Source organism: Triturus cristatus, chromosome 7 (assembly GCF_964204655.1).
Source record: "Triturus cristatus chromosome 7, aTriCri1.1, whole genome shotgun sequence".
Lineage (NCBI taxonomy): Eukaryota > Metazoa > Chordata > Amphibia > Caudata > Salamandridae > Triturus > Triturus cristatus.
In genome coordinates this window covers 1,383,943,745-1,383,966,177 of record NC_140590.1, presented here as the reverse complement: position 1 = coordinate 1,383,966,177, position 22,433 = coordinate 1,383,943,745, and the positions used below count along the sequence as shown (strand labels likewise).

The following is a 22,433-nucleotide window of genomic DNA, read 5'->3' as shown; positions in this document are numbered from 1 at the left end:
AAAGACTCCGGGGGGAAGGGGGAGGAAACATACGTTTCTCACCTGTACCATTTCGTTTGCACGCAGCTCTTTGATTACACGTCATAGCTCACTATGCTAGATTATGGTTGTAACTTTTGAACTGCACAGTAACAAAAGGGTCTCTGTGACAAAAGCAGTAGCCCATTAAAATATGCAAATAAGATACTGTTCTGTGATCTGCATGGTACAAGCTCTTTGTAGCAGGCATATAGACCCTCTGCGCCACCATAGATGAGTCAAAACTGCCACTAGCCAAAACTCTGATCTCTCTTCAGCAGGTACATTAATCACCAGAGTTATCTTGACACTTAAATTGTTGCCTGAAGAATACTGTATATACAAGAAACTGCAGCAGGTGCTTTCAAAACTATTGCACTGCTACAAAAACAGCCCCCTTAACAATATCAGCCTCCCATGCTACCAGCCTCCTGGGAAAACGCCTGATGCCCGGTCCTGCCAGTCCGGCCTTGGTTGATAGATGCTGTGGCTGACATATTTGAGTGAACTATTCTACTCAGCATTTAAGGATTGCTGGACGGATCTCAGGATTTTGGGCTCAAGTCTGTACTGTGTAACACAATTTAAGGCTAAATGTATTTTTTGTAAAGGTTGTCAAACTTAGCATTGGGATGTGCTTTAGAAACACACTGTTTAATGCATTTGGTAATTGTAGATGTGTTTTCCACTTTCATTAGCACACTTAAAGATTGCATGTCGTATTGGCATATGAAGTAACCAAACTGCTCTATGTGATATTTGTGAATAAAATAATGTCAAGCTGTCATGTTACATGATCATATATCAGCATGCCTGTCAGACCACCATCACTACAGACTGTATCAGATAAGAGTCCATAAAAGAGAAAACAAGCATCTGGATGGCAATAATATACTACATTATGTCCCTCCCGATTTCACCCTGGCACTTTTTAGCAGCATCCTACACGCCACAGCACGTCTCATCCATGGCCTGTAGGAAAATGATTACATCAACTCCATCCTGATGGAACTCCATTGGCTCCCCTTGCCAGTCTACACCATCTCCAAAACCAGTTGCATCATTTAAAAAGCCATCACAACCAGCAACCCTGCTTATCTTGCAGACAAGATCACCATCTTTGGCGGTTCTTGGCACACCTACAGCCATGACACCATCAGACTTCAGACGGAGGAGTGTAAAAAAAATTAAATACAAGACTACATAACTTTTCCATCTATGCACACTGGATCTGGAACAACTTCCCCGTATCCATCAACTATGCTCCAGTTTAGGAAAGAGCCATCTCTTTAAAATAAACCCTATATCACCTTGCATTAACTGTCCACAAACCAGCTTCCTCTCCTCTTACTCATTGAATTTATGCTTTTCTTTGGCCATTTACCACGATCCGCTGCCTTTTAGCTAGATATGTGCTGTAGTAATGCCATATACATAGTTCTGTGTCTGGAGCTTACCTTGTGACATATTCCCAATAAAAGGTGGTAAATATCAGGCAGTATCTTTAAGTCTACATCAACCCCCCTTAAAACTAGTAGCGTTACTCACCACTGCCCTCCTGATGGAAAAAAGACGAGTGCGAGAGCCTCCGATGAATACCGACTTAGTTCAGTGCCACAATAAATCCCACGGACATGTTGTATCGCATTCAATGAATTGTTGTAACACTAGTCCTCCAGGAACCTAGGGCGACTTTAGATCACCTGACATCCCTGCAACTAATGCTCCACTTTGGTTGAGACTAGGAAAAAGGGGTGTGAAGGAGAGGGTTAGACACAACTCTCGTTCCTACTTGCGGGCTGGGTTGAGAAGGAGAGGGTAGGCACAAGAAAGCTGGGCCTGAAGGTCATCGTGAGTTGCCTTCTGCACCATCTGCACCGAAATTGGATAAAGAAAAAGAAATGGACTGTTCCCATGAGGCATAGGGTCAAGACTGATTAGCATATGGCTGGGTCTAAACTGGGGTGGCATGGTGAACAAAAGAACGATGGATTTAACCCAGATCTCTTCACTGGGGGTGAATGTATGATTTATTCAGCATTCCGTCCATCATTTTTTGCGTAGCACCAAAATCAGATGAGGACATACTGAGCAGCAATAAACTTAGGAAAGTGCTTGGAATCCCTCATGTCAGTGCGTTGAGGAATAATGGCGCTGGCCTGTAGGCATTGAAGAGAGGTGGAAGAGAAAAGGGGGTGCGGACGTGACTGGAAGCTGTTGCACAAAGCACCGGACCAACGAAGGACAACAAACAAAAGATATCAGGGCAGCTAAATCACATGTAAAAACAAATACTAAATGAGGAACACCAGGTGTACTTAATCTGATCACTGCCGCAGCAAGGAATTGAAGAGTTTTCTGTATTCAATGATGTTTATATGTTATGTTATTTAATTTTGTTATGCGCGCAGCTACTCCGAAGAGTGTCCCGACGCGAGCCAAGAGGGGTCAGCAGATTAACACTAGACAAAAAGATATGTTTTTAGTTTTTTTTTCAAAGGCCAAGGGTCTTGGGTATCGCGAAGCGCAAAAGGAATGGCATTCCAAGCTTGAGCAGCTTTCACGGCGAGCGAGCCACCGCCCAGCCTGTGACCACTGAAGCGGGGAACTTGTGCTAGAAGCTGTGCTGATGAGCGCAATTGTCTCAGCGGGACATAGAAGGAGAACCGCTTCTGCAGATAAGAGGGGCCTGGCCATAATGGGCGCAGTGAGGGATGACTAGGGATTTGAACTTAACCCATTCAGCCACGGAAAGCCAATGAAATGAGCGCAGGTGTTGTCGCACACTACTCCTAGTGTGAATTTCAAAGAGAAGCGTAGCAGCCCTGGTCAACCTGAAGCTTATTCAGCAGGTATCCTGGGATGCCCACATACAGCGCATTGGCATAGTCCAAATGAGAAAGGTTCAGCGCACGACTGACTGTTTCTTTTGCGGGTCTAGGGAGAAGAGGAAGAAGTCCAAAGCAATTGCCTGCAAGCTTCTTAACCTGAGTAGAGAAGGATAGATTATCCTCGAACCACACTCCCAAGTTCTTGGCGGAGTTTCCTTCAGATGCCGGTAAAGGGAACCCTGGAGGCCAGAGCGTGTCTCTGAAGCTGGGGGGTAAGTTACCGTACAGGAGAATCTCTGACTTGTCTTCATTGCACTTAAGTTGAGCATCGGCAAGCCACTTAAACAGAAGACAAGCAGTGCTGAGCCGAAGAAACGGAGTCAGCATCCTTTCCCCATGTAAAATGAAGCTGGGTGTCATCCGCATAGGCAATGACCTTAGCCCCCAGGTCCTCGGCTAAATAGACCAGAGTAGTAATGTAGATGTTAAGGAGAAGGGGGCTAAGGGAGGACCCCTGTGGTAACCGGCTGAGGGGCTGATGTGGCCGGCGGCAGCCAGACCTGTTATACCCGCCCTTCCAAGAAGGACCTAAGCCAACCCCAGGCAGAGCCTGAGACACCAATCTCAGCGAGACGAGAAAGCAGCAGTGAGTGTGGCACTGTATCAAACGCCACCGACAGGTCGAGCATGACTAAAGCTGCTCTCTCGCCGGCTTCCAGACACTCCCGGATGGCCTCTGAGACCTCAACCAGTGCTGACTCAGTACCATGGGAGGACCGAAACTCAGACTGGGCTGGGTGCAAGAGGTCCGACCCTTCGATAAACTCAGTGAGTTTTCTGGTCACCACCTTTTCGCACACTTTGGCTAAGCTTGGCAAAAGGGAAATGGGGCAATAATTTCCTGGAAACTGGGGGTCAAGGGAAGGTTTTTTTTAAAAGTGGGAGGATTTTAGCCTGCTTCCAACCCTCCGGCACGAGAGCCTCAAGAAGGGTGGTATTGATGATGAAGTTCACTTCAGGATTAATGATTTCAGCGACTGCTGCAAAAAGTCTGGCCGCACAGGGATCAGAAGGTGAACCTGATTTCAGGCCCTTCAGAATTCTGAGAGTGCTGGGCAAATCCACTGAGGAGAAAGCATGCAAGGAGTACCTAGGATTAGCGGGCGTAGGAGCGTAGGGCATGGGATCTGATGAAGCCCTAAGACAGGGAGCAAAAGCCGCCTGAATAGAGCGGATTTTATCCATGAAGAAGTTGGACAGAGTATCGCACCAGGCTTCTGTGACTGGAAGTGAACTCGACTGTTCGGTGGATGATACGAAGCTCTGAACTATGGCGAAACTTTCCATAGAATTATTTTGAGCCTGCTCAATGCGGGCCGAATAATATTGCTTCTTGGCCTGGGCTATCGCAGCATAGTACATTTTTTGTTTGAGCCTAAGATTGTGCTCGTATATGGTGTCAAGTACTGCCATTAGAGGATAGTTTATGTTCTGAGGGAAATTTCATTTTTCCTCTAAGCTCCATTCTATTGTTCTTTAAAGCATTATATTTTATGTGCAGGAAACCTTTTAAACGGCTGCTGTTGCAAATAGAGAAACAAAATGCGTAATCCTTCCTTCCATGTCCTTAATAGAAATGGAAGTTTTCATACGTTAGGATTTTGTTTTATTACAGCACCAAAGTAACGAAATTTTAAAACTCCAATATGAATATTGTCAATATTTTCCATTTTCAATTTAGACAGTAATATACTGACTGTGTAACCGAGACTGAACTAAGGTTTTCTTCCTAAAAGTAGATACCTTGCTATCTGTGTAAAAGGGAGATGGCCACAGACTAGAATCATTGGCCACCACCAGCCGTGAACCAAATGATACACATTAATGTAAAGCCCAATTCTTTTGACTCAAACAACACACAACAATACCATAGGCACTGTGGAAAGACTACCATTACACATAAGGTTCACGCAAGAGAAGAATTTGGAAAATAATACAGAGCAGGCATTCGGTAACAGCAAATAAAACAATTTTAAAAAATACAACTTTATTAAACCCTAGAACATTATTATTGCACAAATATTTTAAATATTTATATAGAAAAGTCATCCTACTAATTTCACACATTTTTCAACTTCATTGGAAATTACATGTTTATTTATGGGAATTGGCTTAATGTACCATGCACAAGGCGAGGAACCTGCCCAGCAACGTGTTTAGCCAATGACTTTACAATTCAACTTCGTTTGTTAAAAGAAAGTTGCTGATTGATGCAGTGGGGCCTAGACTTAATTATAAAATTAATTCAAAACAGGAACTTGTTTGTTTACTGACTGATAAAAGATTATTGTATGAAAGTAGCAGTCTAAACCAGTTGCAGAACATTAGCCCATATGCACATCTGTTCCCGAATAGCCAAAAGTGGTCTTGCTTCCAAACTGGAGGTACATAGATGGCAGTGCACTGATGGGCATGATGATGGCAAATTGTGGCCCTTTTTATTTTCAAACTCTGGTACTTTTGTGCAGTGCGCGTGTCAGCCACAGTGACTCCTTCTTCCGGTAATTAGGAAAGGGTTCTTTCTCTCTTTTCCTGAGGGTGGTCAGGATTGCATTCTTGGGGGGCATGTCTTTGGTGCTACTGGAGGCCATTTTCAGGGTACTGGTAGATGCACATATAAATGTCACAGAAGAACCTTCTGCTCAGTTTGTCCATCTTGTTGACATCTACGGCCGCAAACTGCTCTTCCGACATGGCCAGGTACTCCCCAAGCTGGGGACAGGCTTGGGTCATAGGGACATTCGTTCCCATCGCATCTCCTAGAAGAAATAGAAAAAGCATTAGAGACTAACCAATCAATCACACACTAACAAGTGAAACAAAGGACATCGGATGATAATATAAATGTAAAATATGGATAAAGCTTTGCTCAAAGAAGTGCTAATCATATTACATCAGCGATGCATGCCAACTATTAAAAGTATTAAAAAGTAATAAACAAATGGTTAGAAAAGTAACATTTTTGTTTGAGGGTGATAGCTATTATTTGTTGACAAATGTTACCATGTTGACAAATGTTAAGTGTGCCAGAAGATGGTAAAGTCCACTGATTAGGATTAAGAAGATACAAGAGAAATTGTGTGTGTTTGTATTTTTGGAATTGCTGATCGACCCGTTGAAACGTTTTATTGCACAACAAAGTAATTAATTTTAATTGAAAATAAAATAGGTTGTTTGACTCAGAATTGGTGACACTAATTTATTGTGCTCCATTTGAATTACAACTGCCTGAAAAAGCATCCCTACCGTTTGTGTGGAATTAAGGCCAATAGAAACAATCATTTGCTGACTACACATAAAAATTACAGTATTTCAGAAGAAAATTGATTCACGGCCATATAAAAAGCAACATTTTGATGAAATTCCTTTGCTCCTGGGACACACCACCACTGTTAGGAAAATGGCTTCCAACTATTAGAGCAATGCAGTTCAAGGTGCAAAAGACAGTTCGGGTAGCATGGAAAGGTACAAGACACAACTTAAGCAGTAGGGATCAGTGTCGGCTGTAGTATTAGCTGCAGCCTGCAGTCATTTATTTGTGCCGGTGACTGCAGATTGTGGACACTGACCCTCTATTGTGGAGACCGGGACACATTTTTAATCATCAGACAAGAGAGAGAAAGGCAGGAAAGGGAAAAAGAAGGAAGAAGAGAAAGACAGCAAAACAGTAAGAGAAGTTGAAAGCAGGGATGAAAAGAATCTGCAAGAGTGAGATGAAGAAACAGGAGAGGAAAGAAGGAGGCAAGAGGCGGAGTCAAGACTAGGTTGCCTTGATATTTAGCAACCCCAGCATTCAGCAGAGATGGCGCCTAAGACAAACTTACAGCCCCTGCACTTTTTTAATTAAGTATTATCAGAAGGACTACTTCCCTGTTCCGACCCTTAACACTGACAAGAAATAGACTAGCACACTAATGAACCACAGCTCAACACTATGCTGTGTAACTGCTTCTCCCCACTTTGGTTACAGTGCAGTGGATGGAAGAGAAACTCTCAGACAAACATGGTAGAGGGTCAGTCTAACTAAACTGCTGGCATGCTCAAACATGGCAATTCTATACTTCTTATATCTTAGAGGGTAGAGGGAAGTGGAGGAGTGGGCAGGGCTAGATCAGATGCCGCGCCCTCCGAGGTCATCTTACACTGGGACGCTGGGACGCTGCAACAGGAAATTATTCTCGACCACTGTAACATCTAAAAAAAACTCCATGGCATTCACAATCACTGCTGCCTGATATCAGAGCAGTACACAATATGGCTGCACCTCTACACTCTGCAGTCAACATATTATTAAACATATCCTTAATTTTTCTTTTTGTATACCCAGCTTATTGAATTTTTAAACGAGAAAAAAAGCGCACTGTAGATAGAAGACAACTTAACCATTCAGTAGTGAAAAAGTGAGTGAAAACAGAGTAATAATAAGCATATATATAGAGACATAAATGCATTCTCTCTCCTTGTAGGCAGACATGGGGGTGCAGAGGAAGTACCAGAAACAAGAAGGGAGGTTTGAGATGGGAATAGCATTTATGAACACCGCATAGACTCAGAACAGGGACTGAATACTTGAACACCCGGTAGACTGACTTAATTCTGCACCACACAGAGGTTCCAACACTGAGAACTAATATCCTTGAAATAATCAGATCCAGACATTTAGCTTCAATATTCTTGTATATTTCATGAAGACACTTGACAAGAAATGTGAAGGGAAAGTCATTTTACACCAGGTGGACTTCCTTAATTCAACACCACAGAGCGGTTCAAACATCAAGATATGATATCCTTGAAATAATCAGATGCAAAATACAATATTTAGTTTCAGGATTCTTTTATATTTAATGAAGACATTAGAAGCCAAATGCGAAGGACCAGTGTGTAATCTTACCTTTCCATTTGTAGTACATCTAACTTTTGCAGCTTTGCAAATATGAAATATGAATCAAAAGGACGCTGAACCACTGACACACTATTAATGCAAGGCACAAGAAAAGTCTACTTGTCCGTACTGTTAATTCTTATTATTTTTTACATAACCTCTTCCCCTTCATTAGGAGGATGCTAAACTCTATTTTTTAATCGAACATAATCCACAGAGTATCATGGTCTGTGCATCAGGCAACAGGGGCGTCTATGTTTAATTCTTTTTAAATTATTTTTAATTCCCAACTGTTTAAGCCAAAAACTTTAAGATTTTAGGTCTTAATGAAGTTCTTAACTTCACCGTTAAAGTCAGCACTTAAGGACACAAGGATTTTGTAAAACTTTATTGTTAAAGTCAAGCACTTAGCAATGAACCTCTGTCTTTGTATACTGTTGCAAAGGTTTTTAACAAACCACGCAATAAGTAAAGTTTACTGATATTGCTATTGCATAATCTTTAATAAAGAGATATTGAAAAACACTGAAAACAAGGGTATTTACCTTGATACATTTAACAGTTTCCAGAATAAATGATCTGTGTCTCAAAGGATGGAAAATGTTTTTTTACGGTTAATGTTTACTCCGTAACCCTAGTTTTCTTTAAGTATTATGCTTCTCTGGGTTTTCATAGGTTTCCGCCTAGAAATCTTGGCATGACACACATCATGAATTTATCAAAGTCACAGTGAAGGCTTCTTACCTAATCTCCCAGCCATGCTGTCAAAGAACACCCAGGAGTTTCTGTCCGGTCCATACTTCACAAAGGAGACAAAGTGGCTGGTCTTTATACAAAGCACGGCAAAGAGCTGCAGCACGTGCCTTGTGACGGAAGAACTGGGTGGCCCTTCTGGGTAGTCAATAGTTTTGGGCCTGTGCTCCCTTCTCTGTCTGTGAGAATGTACCTTTGGAAAACAAAGCAAAATCATGGTTACGTCAGTGATGCTCTGGTTGTGTCCAGGATATCTAGCCACCATATTTTGTTAATGTAGTCAAATATGAATCCCAAATGCCCAGAGACCAGGTAAGCAGATGCTAACACTGAGAAGTAAAATATATTCCAAAACAGCCTCACCTTACTGAGTGAAGGCTTAAATTTTGCCAAATGGATAAGAAAGCATACTAAAGGGGTACTGGTGCTTATATACATCAATAATAATCTTCCAATCAGTGTCACAAAAGCAATTATTCATCATTTCATAAATCAATTTGTTGTAATTTGTTACACCTATTTAAGAAAAACTGCACTACATTGTAAAGTACTAAAATCACATAACATCAAGTACCACAGAGAGTAATGCAAGCTCCTAAACATTACCGCTGGCTCTTACACCCCAATTTTGTTCCATGATTTAATATGATCATTATACAGAGTAGCACATGTCTCACAGAGATATATGTATCAAATGCCAAAGAGTTTTCACACATAATGAAGTCCAATTTATTTCTTGTTAACTTGTCCATGTGTTACAAATATACCAAATTCAAGTACAAATGGGATTTGTTTTCATAAACCGGAGGTTTGACTGGCTAGTCCCCAGTTCTACAGTCTTTAAAATCACCTATATGTGGGAATATCTTTCTGTATGCTTCTATAGTCCTTTTTCTTTGGTAAATTACCCATACCTTTATTTCCATCTAGAACACCTATTCTCTTTTTTCTTCTATTTCCAATTGAATGGAATAACGTTTTTCCTCAATTCTGTAGCATTCTACGTTTACCTCTGCAAATGTGCTTCTTAGAATGGAGCTTCCCACAAGTGGATCTTTTTTCACCTACAGAATACAAAAAAGGAGAGCGTTTGTCTCCAGATTCTGTCAGGCCAGGCAAAAAGGAATGCCCTTTTGAGTAGCTGGTAAGGGAAATGTCCACCAATTTGGATGATCATGGCCTGATCTCATCCACCTGGCCTGTTCCAAAGCTAAAATGATGCTAATTGGTTCAGAATGGTATTATCAATAGTAGTACAATGATCTCTTTCATGTTAGGACATCCATGTAACAGCCCACACCTTCTATCCAGGCTTCATTGCCAGACCTCACGCTGCATCCATCCGTCCTTGAATCTGTCAGCCTGGCTCCTGAACACATCCAATATGGGCATTTAAACCCTTACTAAGAATGTGTGGATATTGACAGAGAAGAAAAAGGCCATGCACCAGAGCCACTTATGTTTTCATGTGGAAGAGGTCTGCATGTGGTCATATTGTATTTACTATATCTAGCAGAGTCAATTCTGCGATTCTCTTTAGTTAGGGTACATCTTGTCCCTATTATGTCCTATCCAAAATGTGCTTCACAAACATCTTTTCAGAGCCCCTGTGATTACAGATTTCTTATCTTATATAATCTTGTTTAATTAGATTTGTTTCAAGAAATTTGATAAAGAGACAAGCAATTATCTTTTCTTGATTAGTCTTAAGACAAAGAAAAATGAATGGTAACATTTTTAAGATTACAACTTGTCAATTGAAATAAACAGCAGGGTAATCTTACAGGTATGAAAGATTAAAGATTTCTTAGAATGTCTTAAGAAAGTGTTTCCACCTACTAGACAGCCATCAACTTCTTAGGAGATAATTGCAGCTTTTTGTAGGCTATTGATCCCTCTGTTTGAGCCAATTCATAAAGTCGTCTCTTCTTGTTTCCTTGTCTTTTGTTAGTAGGTATATCTTCAGCACAAAGAGACGGCGAGATTCTGACACTATGCTTGAATGAGCCCTACACAGTTTCTGAATAGAATATGGTGCTTATGAGCATACACCCATCCTTTTTCTGTAAAGTTATCCGAGATTCACATATTATTCAGTACATTTCTCTTCCTAACTTTCTCTCCTAAACCTTCCTCACCCGCAGGAAGGTCCTTTCACACTCCAGACATTAGAAAGGTATTGCATTTCCGGCTTGATAAGACTAAACACCTTATAAAGTCCAAACATTTTTTTTATCAATTATGGACTAATTTCACTAGGTTTAGCCACTTTCAGGCAGTCTATTTTTTTTTTTTTTTTTAAACCGTTTATTGCAATTTCAAGTATATACAAGTATGGGCCTACAACCTTCCGGCCGGCCGCTAGAATGACAGGAGCATATGACATTCGTACAAAAAAGGCACTTGGCGTAGCAGAGAAGTAAATCAGGAGGTATCAAGGACGTGGGCCACATGACTCTGAGCCCACAATACGGTTTCAGTTTATACGAACACAACAACACAAAAAAAAAAAAACACACCCGCAAGGCAACCCGCAATCAAAAGTAACAGCACGTGCACCTCAAATCGGGGACCCCAACCATCCACAGGAATCTAAAGAGGGGAAGGGGAGCCGATCAAGGACTGGGGGAACCCTGTGCCCGGGGCTGGGGGAGGGGGTCAACTAGGGGGACGGAGCTGGTGAGACAGAAGGCAGCAGTGGTGGCTCGCAAATACCCCCGCGGTAGGCGTTCCAGGGGCCCCATACTTTCACCCACGCCCCAGGCTTACCCCTCGCCACATACACCACCTTTTCTCGGAACATGCACCAGTCCATGTGTTCTTTCCAGGCTGACACCGCCGGGGGCCTCTGGGCTCCCCACAGCTGAGCGATGTCACGCTTAGCTACCATATATCCCAGAGTCACCCATCGCGTCTGCGGAACCGAGTAATCATTTGGTTCCCACACATTCAGCAAGCACCTCCTCGCTTCAGGCAACAGCGCGACATGCGTAACCACTCGCAGGACCTCATGCACACCACGCCAGAATCGCTCCACCTTCGGGCATTCCCACAGAATATGCAAAAAGGTCGCCAAAGCACCACACCCACGCTTACACAACCCATCCTCGGTATAGCCCATACGCAGAAGCCTTGGCCCCGTCATGTAAACCCGGTGGAGTATCTTAAGCTGGACGAAGCGAAGGCGAGCCGGTATGGCCACCTCCTTCGGAGAGGCCACCGCGGAAATCCAGTCCTCGTCGTCCAACTCCAGCCCATCGGCAACCCAAGCCTCGCGGAGGCCAGTCAGCATCTATTTTATATGTATATTTTCACGACTCATTTGTGTGATCAAATAGTCAACAAATCTCTTCTGGGTAAGCCAAAAACTCACTTCACAAGCATAAAGTGCGACCACGCCCTTTTTTGAGGAATGTTCCATTGCAGAAACTGGAGAAGCAGAAACATAGCTATCTGCGCATAACTCTTGTAGACAGTACTGCCTAGACTGACACACCAGGGCAAATACTCAAGTTGGTTAAGCCTCCTTACAGAACCTAAATGACTCGTATGAAATTGAAATTGAATCCAAGCAAGACTGAATTCCACCTTCTATCTCAAAATGGCAAGCAGACCTCTGAATGGACCTTTGCGTTTTCTGTTCATGTACCTCAGTTGCATTTCATATTTTTGAATTTCCAAACATGTGCTGCATTTAGTACTGATTGAACATGTACTACACATAATGTTTGTTCTATGATAGTTTGATAGTGCTCCAATTATTCATATTTATTTATAGCACCAGGTCAATAATGCGATTTGTAATTTGTTAGAATGTAGTGATGTTGCAACAGAATTCATATGCTAATTCAAGCATTTTACATTATTCATCATGAGGTCTCCTTTTTTTAAAATAATCAGAAAGGTTTATGTAAGCCTGGTAGAGACGTGTATTAGGCAGAGAGGCATCTTCAGCTTCCTTGGAGCTTTGTGTGAGCTGAGCTACAAACATCCATTGCGAAGGCCATTGGCTCCTTGGAGCAACCAGGTCCCAATCATCTCAGGAATGCCAGAACTGAGACAGAGAGTGGCCGTCTCCAAGTACATAAACTAACTATACAACAAATATTTTGTTCATTAAAGTCTGCTGGCTACTGACCACCTCAAGCAAGTCAGAAAGGTACTTTTGGTACTAAATAGCTTAGGTAGGGGCTAGAAGGGAGGTGTAGGTTACCAAAGACTGAGTTCATCATTCAGTGAATTGAATTATTGAAATACCATAACAAGGTTGCTAGTTGTTTTGCTATTTTGCTTATTAATTGGTTTCATTGTGTGTTTATTTTAATAGTTAATTTGAGATTATATTATGACATCAATTGTGATAAAGTTCTTAAAACATATAGTATTACTTGTATGTGTTCATTCATAGTGAAAGAAGTTTTGGAACTCATTTATACAGCAAATTATGCTGTACCCTCACATGATGGTTGTTGCCCGCAGAGCACCATACTCAAGACATGCATAGGTGGTTCATACGTTACAGTTCACCAGATTCCCTGGCTCCACTTGGTTAATAGGCTGAGACTGTGGTTTGCTAGATGGGTTTAGGGTTTCTAAATGTGCATCTTATTTTGCATAGGTGCAAAAAACTGTATCAGAATGGCAAAAAACTCCTTCAACTTAAAGGGATGAACCTACGATTGTAATAACTGTTCAGTAAATAGGCTTTACTTTTAACTCCAAGCTCCATCTTGGTATGGAGAGGAGTCCTTGGTGCCAACTGCAATTTATAGCAAACAAAATACATTTTCTCTCTAGATCTGATTTAAAACGTGTTGAGAAGGCAACAGTCAGCTCTAGAATTCGACTATGGTAGTGGTATCATCACTGAAATCCTTACACAATTGACCAGCACCTGCCAAAGCTAAACCTCATTTAACTGAATGTATAGTATCCAACCTTAGGAACTATGAAGACAAGTTTCCTTTTCTTGTGTACATCACCTATAAAGCTCTCTACTTGAAACAGAAGCAAAAATGTTGGGTTGCATGAGGAAAGTCAACAGTAAATCCATTCTATGCCTAGAAATATCTATGTTCACCCTCGCTGGGCACCTGCTATCTGAAACACCACCCCCACACACATGAAGCTTGCCACCTCCTTCAGTATTTTGAAAATACATTTTAAGATTAATTTACTAAGTAAATGGTCTCCCATGTTTCTCCTTCAGTGATATAAACGTGTCAGTCTGAACCTATGTTTATATACTTTCCTGATGCTGCACAGGGATCAACTTTTGTGGATAGTTTAACTGTCTAACTTGCACTAACTCTTTCTTCTTTAATGATACATACCCTGTTCAGGTTTCTCTCTCTCTCTCTCTCTCTCTCTCTCTCTCTCTCTCTCTCTCTCTCTCTCTCTCTCTCTCCCGCTCTCTCTCATGGGCCTTAGTCCATATCTCATGTGTCCCTCAGTCTTCGCCCTATGTGTAACAGGCCTTGCCCTCTCCATATCTATTTATGTCGCAGGCCTCACCTGTCGCTCGCACAGCCGACAGAACTGCTTGCTATGTCCAGGGTTGAGCAGCGGATCCATCAAGCACTGCTCGCACTCCGTCTGGGCCAGACCACTGCAGATGAAACACTCCCGAGGAGCTGCAGACAGAAAAAACAACCAGGGCTGGGTATTGATTTAATCCTAAGTGGCCAAGAAATATTATTTTGCTAAAGATTGTACATGCATTATCCTACATTATGCACGCCGATCCACATATTCCTACACTCTAGCCACAAATCACAATATCCGTCCCACACCAGGCGCGCAACACCCATTGGGCTCACTCGTGTTCGTTCCATCTGCCCCTCCCCCTTCCAGCCGCATCCTTCAGTCATGCTGCTCAGACGTGTGTCCTACAACTATTTCTCATTGCACCCAGTTACCAGCCTCCAGTCTCCGTCTCAGCCTTGTAGTATTAGTAACCACAACCTATCATGAGTCTCAACTTGATAGCTGCATCTCAGTGTCATATTAAGGATTTCGTGGGGCCCCGAAAAAGACATATTCGAGGAGCTCTGGTACGGAACGAGATCACTCAAAACAGTTCAAATATGTCTTTCGTGGGATCCTGGGTAGAGAGATAGAGTCCGCTGTAGACAGAGGTAGAGAAGGAGAGAGCTTTAGACAGAGAAATAGAGTAGAAAGAGGTCAAATAGAAAAATTTCATTTTACTGGGGGAGGCTTTTGATGTTGGAGGCCCTGGGCAATTGCCCACTTTGCGCATGCCTTGAAACATCTCTGTCGCTTCTCGCGCTATCATTGCCTTGACATTTGTTCCACGCCCGCAACCACTGCCCACAAAAGCCCCAATGTGCAGTCAGTCATGTCTCACAGTATGGCTCTCCAAGCACCCTGCACTGCATTCATTAGAGAAGTCATCTCTTGACAGCTAGCAGTGTCTACTATTCCTATCTTGAAATGTTAGTCCTAGTAACGTAGTATGCAATTATATCTCATCAGTTAGTGATAGCTATAAAGCTCAATAGCTCAGGTTGGACAGATGTAGGCAGTTTAAGACCCCATGGGTCCCCAATGCTTAATTTGTAAAAAAAAAAAGTAAGTGCCAGGACCCTCATCAGGAGGCCACTGCGGCTTTCACCATCCATTGCCTCTGCCAGCGCTACCAATGACAGTACCAACACAACTAGTAACCATCACACTCCTATAAGTGAGACGATTCAGACTATTCCAGGCACCCAACGCTATAAGAATAGCTGTGGCGGCAGATATTAGTCCTTTTTAAGGTATATTGAATTAATAAACAACTGCTGTTCTGCTCACTTCTAAATGGGACAGACAGCACCACCATGTGGTAGACTGTCATACGTGCTGGTGTTGAGCACTGGAAACAACTGCCTCAAATTAAGCACTGGGGTTGACTTCTGCTACTTCCAAATAGATTTGACTATTGGATTTTGGGACTGAATGTTTAGCTGAAGTTGTCAGCATAGTCAAGTGAATACGGTACATCATTGGTTAAGACGGATTTTGATGGGTAAGGGGGTATCCCACCAAAGGACCTGCCACAAGAGTGCGTTATTTTGATTTTGATGTAACAGAAACTGGCAAGCTGCCTTCAAAATATGACGAGGAGACCTTCACGTTTTCTTGAACCAATTTGGGGTATGGCCGTGGCCAATGGGCCAGTTATCTAAAATTGCCAATATGATGTTCCCTCCAACCAATGATGAGAAATTATTTTTGTTGGAAGGCGTTCACCGGGGAGGCTGCGGAATGCGTTCCTGACCACCCGGGGACCCACCTCTCCCAGAGTTAGGCCGAGCAAGAGCGGGGAGGCCCTTCCTGGAAGGGTCTCGTACCTAGGATCGCAAACGCTGCGCTTACACTCTCCTGATAGAGGGACACCACACAGTAGTTCTTTGTAAGACAATATACTTTATCGTTAGTTGTAAGGGATCTTTATGATCCGGAAGGCAGATATGGAATTTGTGCCACAAGCGGCGGCGGTCTCGTGATGGGAGTATGGGGGTAGCGGGACAGTCTTTGAGTCAGTGTCTCTGCGGAGTATCCTGCGCACAGCTCTCAATCCTCGAGCTGAGGGGATGTTGCTTCTCTCGGCAATCTCTGCCGATTCTCTTGGAGGAGGGTGCCGCGAGTCACTCAGCAGGCACAGGAGGTTCGTAGTTCGGGGAGCCGCGACAGCGTCAGCAGGGCTCAGATGGTTCAGAGTTCGGGGAGCCGCGACAGCGTCAGCAGGGCTCAGATGGTTCAGAGTTCGGGGAGCCGCGACAGCGTCAGCAGGGCTCAGATGGTTCAGAGTTCGGGGAGCCGCGACAGCGTCAGCAGGGCTCAGATGGTTCAGAGTTCGGGTAGCGTTCTTCGGTTCGGGGAGCGATCGAGCCGCGACCAGGTCAGCAGGCTCTCGTCAGTCCAGGTCTTCTCTGCCTCCCGTCCCTTCCGCACCCCTTGTTATACTTCCCCTCCTCTTTGAAGTCCGGAGTCCTCGCCGAGAGGGGTCTTGGTGCCTGGGGGCGGTGTGTCGGGGCTTCCTGTCGCTCGGCCCTTTGATCTGTTCAGGTGGGTCCGGGAGGGACTCCAGACACCCAGCAGGCGAGGCGGCCGCTCACCGGGGGCCTGGTGGTCGATCGAAACCGTCCTCGGGGAAGAAACCAGAGGTGTGACAGGGTCGGCGCCTCTCTGTCTGGCCTGGGGGGTTCCTCTCTCCCTCGGCCGGGCATGCGTGTTGGTGTCTGGCCGGCCAGCGGGATGTTGGGCCGGGGTGGCCGGAAGTCTGTGACATCGTGGATCGGTGCGGTTGCAGGGTGGCTTGCTGGTCGGGAGGGCCCACGCCACGAGGCCGGTCTCACACGTGCCCCCCCCAGCTGAAAGGCGGGGAGAACTACCCATCTACTTGGGAGTTCTCCTCGCTGAAGTGGAAGAATCGGGACAGGCCGTCCGCGTTGGCGTGGTCCGTCCCGGGGCGATGCTCCACAGTGAAATCCATCCCCTGGAGGGAGATTGACCAGCGTAGCAGCTTGGGGTTTTCTCCTCGCATCTGCATCAACCACCGCAAGGGTCGGTGATCTGTTTGAACTCGGAAGTGTGTTCCAAACAGGTAGGGCCGTAGTTTTTGAGGGCCCAGACTACTGCGAAGGTCTCCCTTTCAATGGTGCTCCACCGCTGTTCTCGGGGCAGCAACCTTCGGCTGATGAAGGCTATAGGCTGATCTACGCCTTTGTCGTTGAACTGTGAAAGGACTGCCCCAATGCCGTGTTCCGAGGCGTCCGTCTGGACCACAAACTCCTGGGCGTAGTCGGGGGCTTTAAGTACCGGAGCAGTACATATCGCGGCTTTCAAGGCGTCGAACGCTTTCTGGCATGGGGGAGTCCATTGTACTTTCTTGGGGTGTTTTTTGGAGGTTAGCTCTGTGAGGGGGCCTGCGATGCTGCCATAGTTCTTAATAAACCTCCGGTAGTAACCAGTGAGGCCCAGGAAGGCCCGGACTTCCGTTTGGGTCGTTGGGGGTTCCCAGGACAAGATGGCGTCGATCTTTGGCTGGAGGGGGGCGACCTGCCCGCTTCCCACCTGGTGCCCCAGATAGATTACGGAGCCTTGTCCAATTTGACATTTGTTGGCTTTGATGGTGAGGCCGGCCTGGCGCAGAGCCAGCAGAACTTGTCGGAGGTGCTGGAGGTGCTCGGTCCATTGAGAGCTGAATACCGCTATATCGTCGAGGTACGCTGCGCTGAACCCCTCTAGTCCGGACAGGACCCTGTTTACCAGTCGCTGGAAGGTGGCCGGGGCATTCTTCATTCCAAATGGCATCACCCTAAAGCGGTAGTGCCCATCCGGGGTGGAGAAGGCAGAACGCTCCTTGGCTCCCTCGGTGAGGGCAATCTGCCAGTATCCACAGGTTAGGTCGAAGGTGCTGAGGTAGCGAGCGGCCCCGAGGCGGTCGATGAGCTCGTCGGCGCGGGGGATAGGGTGAGCGTCCGCTCGGGTGACCGCGTTGAGTCCTCGGTAGTCCACGCAAAACCTCAGCTCGGGGGCGACACCAGGGGCAGCCGCTTTCGGGACCAGGACTACCGGGCTAGCCCATGGGCTGTCGGAGGGCTCAATCACCCCGAGGGCCAACATCTTCGCCACCTCGGTCTGGATGCAGGTTCTGACCCGATCAGGGACCCGGTAGGCCCGGTGTCTCACTCGCGGGCTGTCGCCGGTGTGAACTGCCTTAGTAGCTGGCGGCAGTCGTCGGCCTGTTGGACTGTGAGGGCGGTTGACAGTCTCACCCCCTCCACGGAACCATCGGTCTCTTTAGCCCCCAGGGGGTCTGGAAGGGGCTCGGTGTCTTCTTCAGCCCCATCGTCGGTGGCCAGGAGTAAACTCAACTCCGTCCTCACAAAGTGGGGTTTGAGGCGGTTCACGTGGACAACCTGGAGGGGGTTCCGCGGGGACTGCACATCGACGAGATAGGTGACTTGTCTCTTCCGCTCGACCACCTTGAAGGGACCAGTCTATTTATCTTGGAGGGTGCAAGGTTTCACCGGGGCCATGACCCAGACTTGTTGGCCCGGCTGAAACTCGACCAGCGTGGCATTCTGGTCATACCAGCGCTTCATCTCTTCCTGGCTAGCCTCGAGGTTCGCCTCGGCGAGTTCTCTGAATTTCCGGGTCTGATTGTGGAGCGCCAAGATGTATCGGAACACATCCGGGGGGGTCCCCCGGGGAGTTGTTTCCCAACCCTCCTTGACCAGGCTCAGGGGTCCCCGGACGGGGTGTCCGTATAGTAGTTCGAACGGGCTGAACCCCAGAAATTTTTGTGGAACCTCTCGGTAGGCGAACAGGAGGCAAGGGAGGAGGACGTCCCATCTCCGGCGTAGGGGTTCTTCGAGGCCCATGATCATTCCTTTCAGTGTCCTGTTAAATCGCTCGACTAGGCCATTCCCTTGGGGGTGGTATGGGGTGGTGAATTTGTACGATACTCCGCACTGCTGCCATAGGGACTTCATGTATTTGGAGATAAAGTTCGTGCCACGATCACTCACGACTTCGCGAGGGAACCCCACGCGGGAGAAGATCCCCATCAAGGCCCGGCCTACCACGGGGGCCGTCACGGTGCGGAGGGGAATGGCTTCGTGGTAGCGGGTGGCATGGTCCACCAGGACGAGGATGAACCGGTGGCCCTGGGCGGTCTTGGGGTCCAGCGGTCCCACGATGTCGATTCCCACCCGCTCAAAAGGGGTACTGACGACGGGGAAGGGTTGTAGCGGAGCCTTGCGCTTCCCCCCACTTTTTCCGCTGGCCTGGCACGTGAGGCAGGACTTGCAGTGGGCCTCCACATTTGCTCGCATCTTGGGCCAATAGAAGTGGGTGACGAGTCGCTGGTAGGTCTTATCTTGGCCTAAGTGTCCGGCCAGGGGTACATCATGGGCCAGGCCCAGGAGGAGATTTCGGAAGCGCAGGGGTACCACCAGTACTCGGGCCGATCCCAACTCGGCCGACTTCTGTTCGCTGTACAGGAGGCCGTTTTCCCAGTATACCCAGTGGGTTCCGGTCCGGTCGCCTGCTGCTTGGGCCTCGGCCTGCTGTCGGGGTCCAATGAGAGAAGGGCAGGTAGATTGTTCTTGGCAGAATTCTTCTCGGGAGGGACCTCCCTCGCAGTGCCACTGGGCCATCTCTGGCAGGTTCCTGAGCTCGGTCAGGGGTTCGGGATCTGGAGGCACCGACCCATCGGCGGGATTGGTCGTTTCTTCTGGAAGAGGGTCGTAGGGCTCGGGCAGTGCGTCCCGGACTTCGGGGACGGTGAGTGTGTTCAGCGGCATGGCCTCACCTCCCTCGGAGGAAGGCAATCTGAGAGTCATAGAGCGCGTGGTGGCGCATACCCATTCGGGTAGGCCCATCATCTCTAGATGGGCTCTTCGTTCCACTTGTCCCCACGGGGAATTCTCCAGGTCGTTGCCCAGGAGGCAGTCTACGGGCTGGGAGGTTCAGACTGCCACCCTCAACTTGCCGGTGACTCCCCCCCATTCGAAGGGGACCAGGGCCATCCGGCATAGGCTCTCGGAATTGTCTGACGATATGACTGGACAAAAGGCGTCGGGTAGGATCTGGTCTTCGGAGACCAGGTGACAGTGGACCGCAGTGACACTTGCCCCCGTGTCCCGGAGGCCCTCGATGCGGTGACCGTTGACCCTCACCTGCTGTCGGTACTTCTTCGTGTTGGCGGGCAGGGACGTTCCGGGGACCATCTCTCGGTCCCCTAGGGAGACCAAGGCCATGGCGGCCGGTTCCCATTCTTCGGAGTCTTCCATCTCTTCCCCCAGGGCTACGGAGGCCATTTGTCGAGCCGGTGGGGTGGTCGTGGCGGGTCGTTGGTACATGGGACATTGAGGGTCACTGGCATAGTGTCCGGTCTGTTGGTAGCGAAAACAGGTGATCCTCACTCGGGGCCCCGACCTCCCCGGTGGCCCGGTGCTGGCCGGAGGTGGGGCTGGAAAGGGCGGAGGTTGTCCTCTGGGGGGACTGTGCTGGGATCCCCCCGGGAGTTCTCTTGGTCGGCCTTGGTTCCCTCCGCCCCTCTGGCGGGGGGGTCCCTGACTGTGGCGACCGTAGTCTCCTACGGGACCCCGGGAGGCCTGGGTGTTCACCCATCGGTCAGCCTCGACGGCCCGTTTTCGAGGGTCCGTGAGTTTGCTGTCCAGGAGGTGCTGGCGTAACTCCACAAAGCAATTGGCGGACAAATGTTCCCAGGCGATTAGGTCGAACAGCTCCTCAAAGGTGGAGACCTTGCTGCCTTTGATCCACCCGTCCAATGCCTGGCTGTAAAAGTTCACGTACTCCACCCATGTGGTACCGGGTATCTTCTTGCAGTCTCTAAATCGTTGCCGGTACATTTCAGGGGTGAGCCCATATCTGGCTACTAGGGCCTCCTTCATGTGACTGTAGGAGTTCAGCACCGAGGAGGGTAGATCTAGTAGGGTATCTCTCCCCTCGCTCAGGAACCGGCCCCACAGCCCAGCCCCCCAGTCTTTCTGCGGGACTCGGTGGGAGGTCATGGTGACTTCGTAGGCCTTGAACCATTGCTGGATGTTGTCGTTCTTATAGTATTACTTCACCACATCCTTGGGGATGTGGACCTTTGGTTCCACGACGGAGGAGAGGGGTTGAGTTCCCGAGGGTCTGGCTTCCGCACTTTTAGCCTTGAGCTCGATCTCTTTCAGGCTGCGTTCGTGTTCTAGTTGGAGTTTTCTTTCTTCGTGCTCTCTCTGTCGTTTCTTTTCCTCGAGTTCTCCTTGTAGGCGTAATTGTTCTACTGCCAGTTTCTTTTCGGCCAGTTTTAGCTCTCCCTCGATTTTTAATTTTGCTAGCTCTAGTTCGTGGTTGCGGCCCCTTTCTCGGTCCGCTAGCTCCTCTGGGGATAGGCCCCCTTCGGGGGCGCCGTTCCTCCCCGGGGTGCTTCGTGGTTCATTTGGCGGCTCTCCTTCTGTTTGTGCCCGGGAAGCTCCTGCCTCGACCCAGGTTTTTAATGCTCCCTGGAAGTCCTCTTTCATGCTTAATCCGGTGGTAGCGATTCCAAGGTCTTTGCAAAATTGTTTCAGTTCTCGGTGCGTATAAGATTCCAACTGGTCCTCTCGGAATGTCGTGCTCGTGTTGGTACCTGCGGCACCTAGGGAGGTTTCTCCTTCCATTTCTTCTTGGTAGTGCGTCAGCCGTTTACTGCACGATCTCTAGGTGTTGGCTCGGATCCCACCGCTGCCACCAAATGTTGGAAGGCGTTCACCGGGGAGGCTGCGGAATGCGTTCCTGACGACCCGGGGACCCACCTCTCCCAGAGTTAGGCCGAGCAAGAGTGGGGAGGCCCTTCCTGGAAGGGTCTCGTACCTAGGATCGCACACGCTGCGCTTACACTCTCCTGATAGATGGACACCACACAGTAGTTCTTCGTAAGACAATATACTTTATCGTTAGTTGTAAGGGATATTTATGATCCGGAAGGCAGATATGGAATTTGTGCCACAAGCGGCGGCGATCTCGTGATGGGGGTATGGGGGTAGCGGGACAGTCTTTGAGTCAGTGTCTCTGCGGAGTATCCTGCGCACAGCTCTCAATCCTCGAGCTGAGGGGATGTTGCTTCTCTCGGCAATCTCTGCCGATTCTCTTGGAGGAGGGTGCCGCGAGTCACTCAGCAGGCACAGGAGGTTCGTAGTTCGGGGAGCCGCGACAGCGTCAGCAGGGCTCAGATCGTTCAGAGTTCGGGGAGCCGCGACAGCGTCAGCAGGGCTCAGATGGTTCAGAGTTCGGGGAGCCGCGACAGCGTCAGCAGGGCTCAGATGGTTCAGAGTTCGGGGAGCCGCGACAGCGTCAGCAGGGCTCAGATGGTTCAGAGTTCGGGT

At 47.5% G+C, this 22,433-nt stretch overlaps 1 protein-coding gene across 1 annotated transcript in view; it reads right to left on the bottom strand.

The window, feature by feature from the left end:
• Window positions 1-4,862: 4,862 nt before the first annotated feature.
• LOC146812104 (ubiquitin carboxyl-terminal hydrolase CYLD-like) overlaps window positions 4,863-22,433 on the bottom strand; it is a 181,685-nt gene continuing 164,114 nt past the window's right edge. Inside the window, exons 10-12 of the mRNA XM_085619106.1 lie at window positions 14,059-14,177; window positions 8,536-8,737; window positions 4,863-5,668 (exon numbers count right to left, since the gene is read on the bottom strand). Of these exons, the coding sequence (XP_085475232.1) occupies window positions 5,487-5,668; window positions 8,536-8,737; window positions 14,059-14,177 (503 nt within the window). The 3' untranslated portion in view covers window positions 4,863-5,486. The remainder of the gene's footprint in view (window positions 5,669-8,535; window positions 8,738-14,058; window positions 14,178-22,433) is intronic.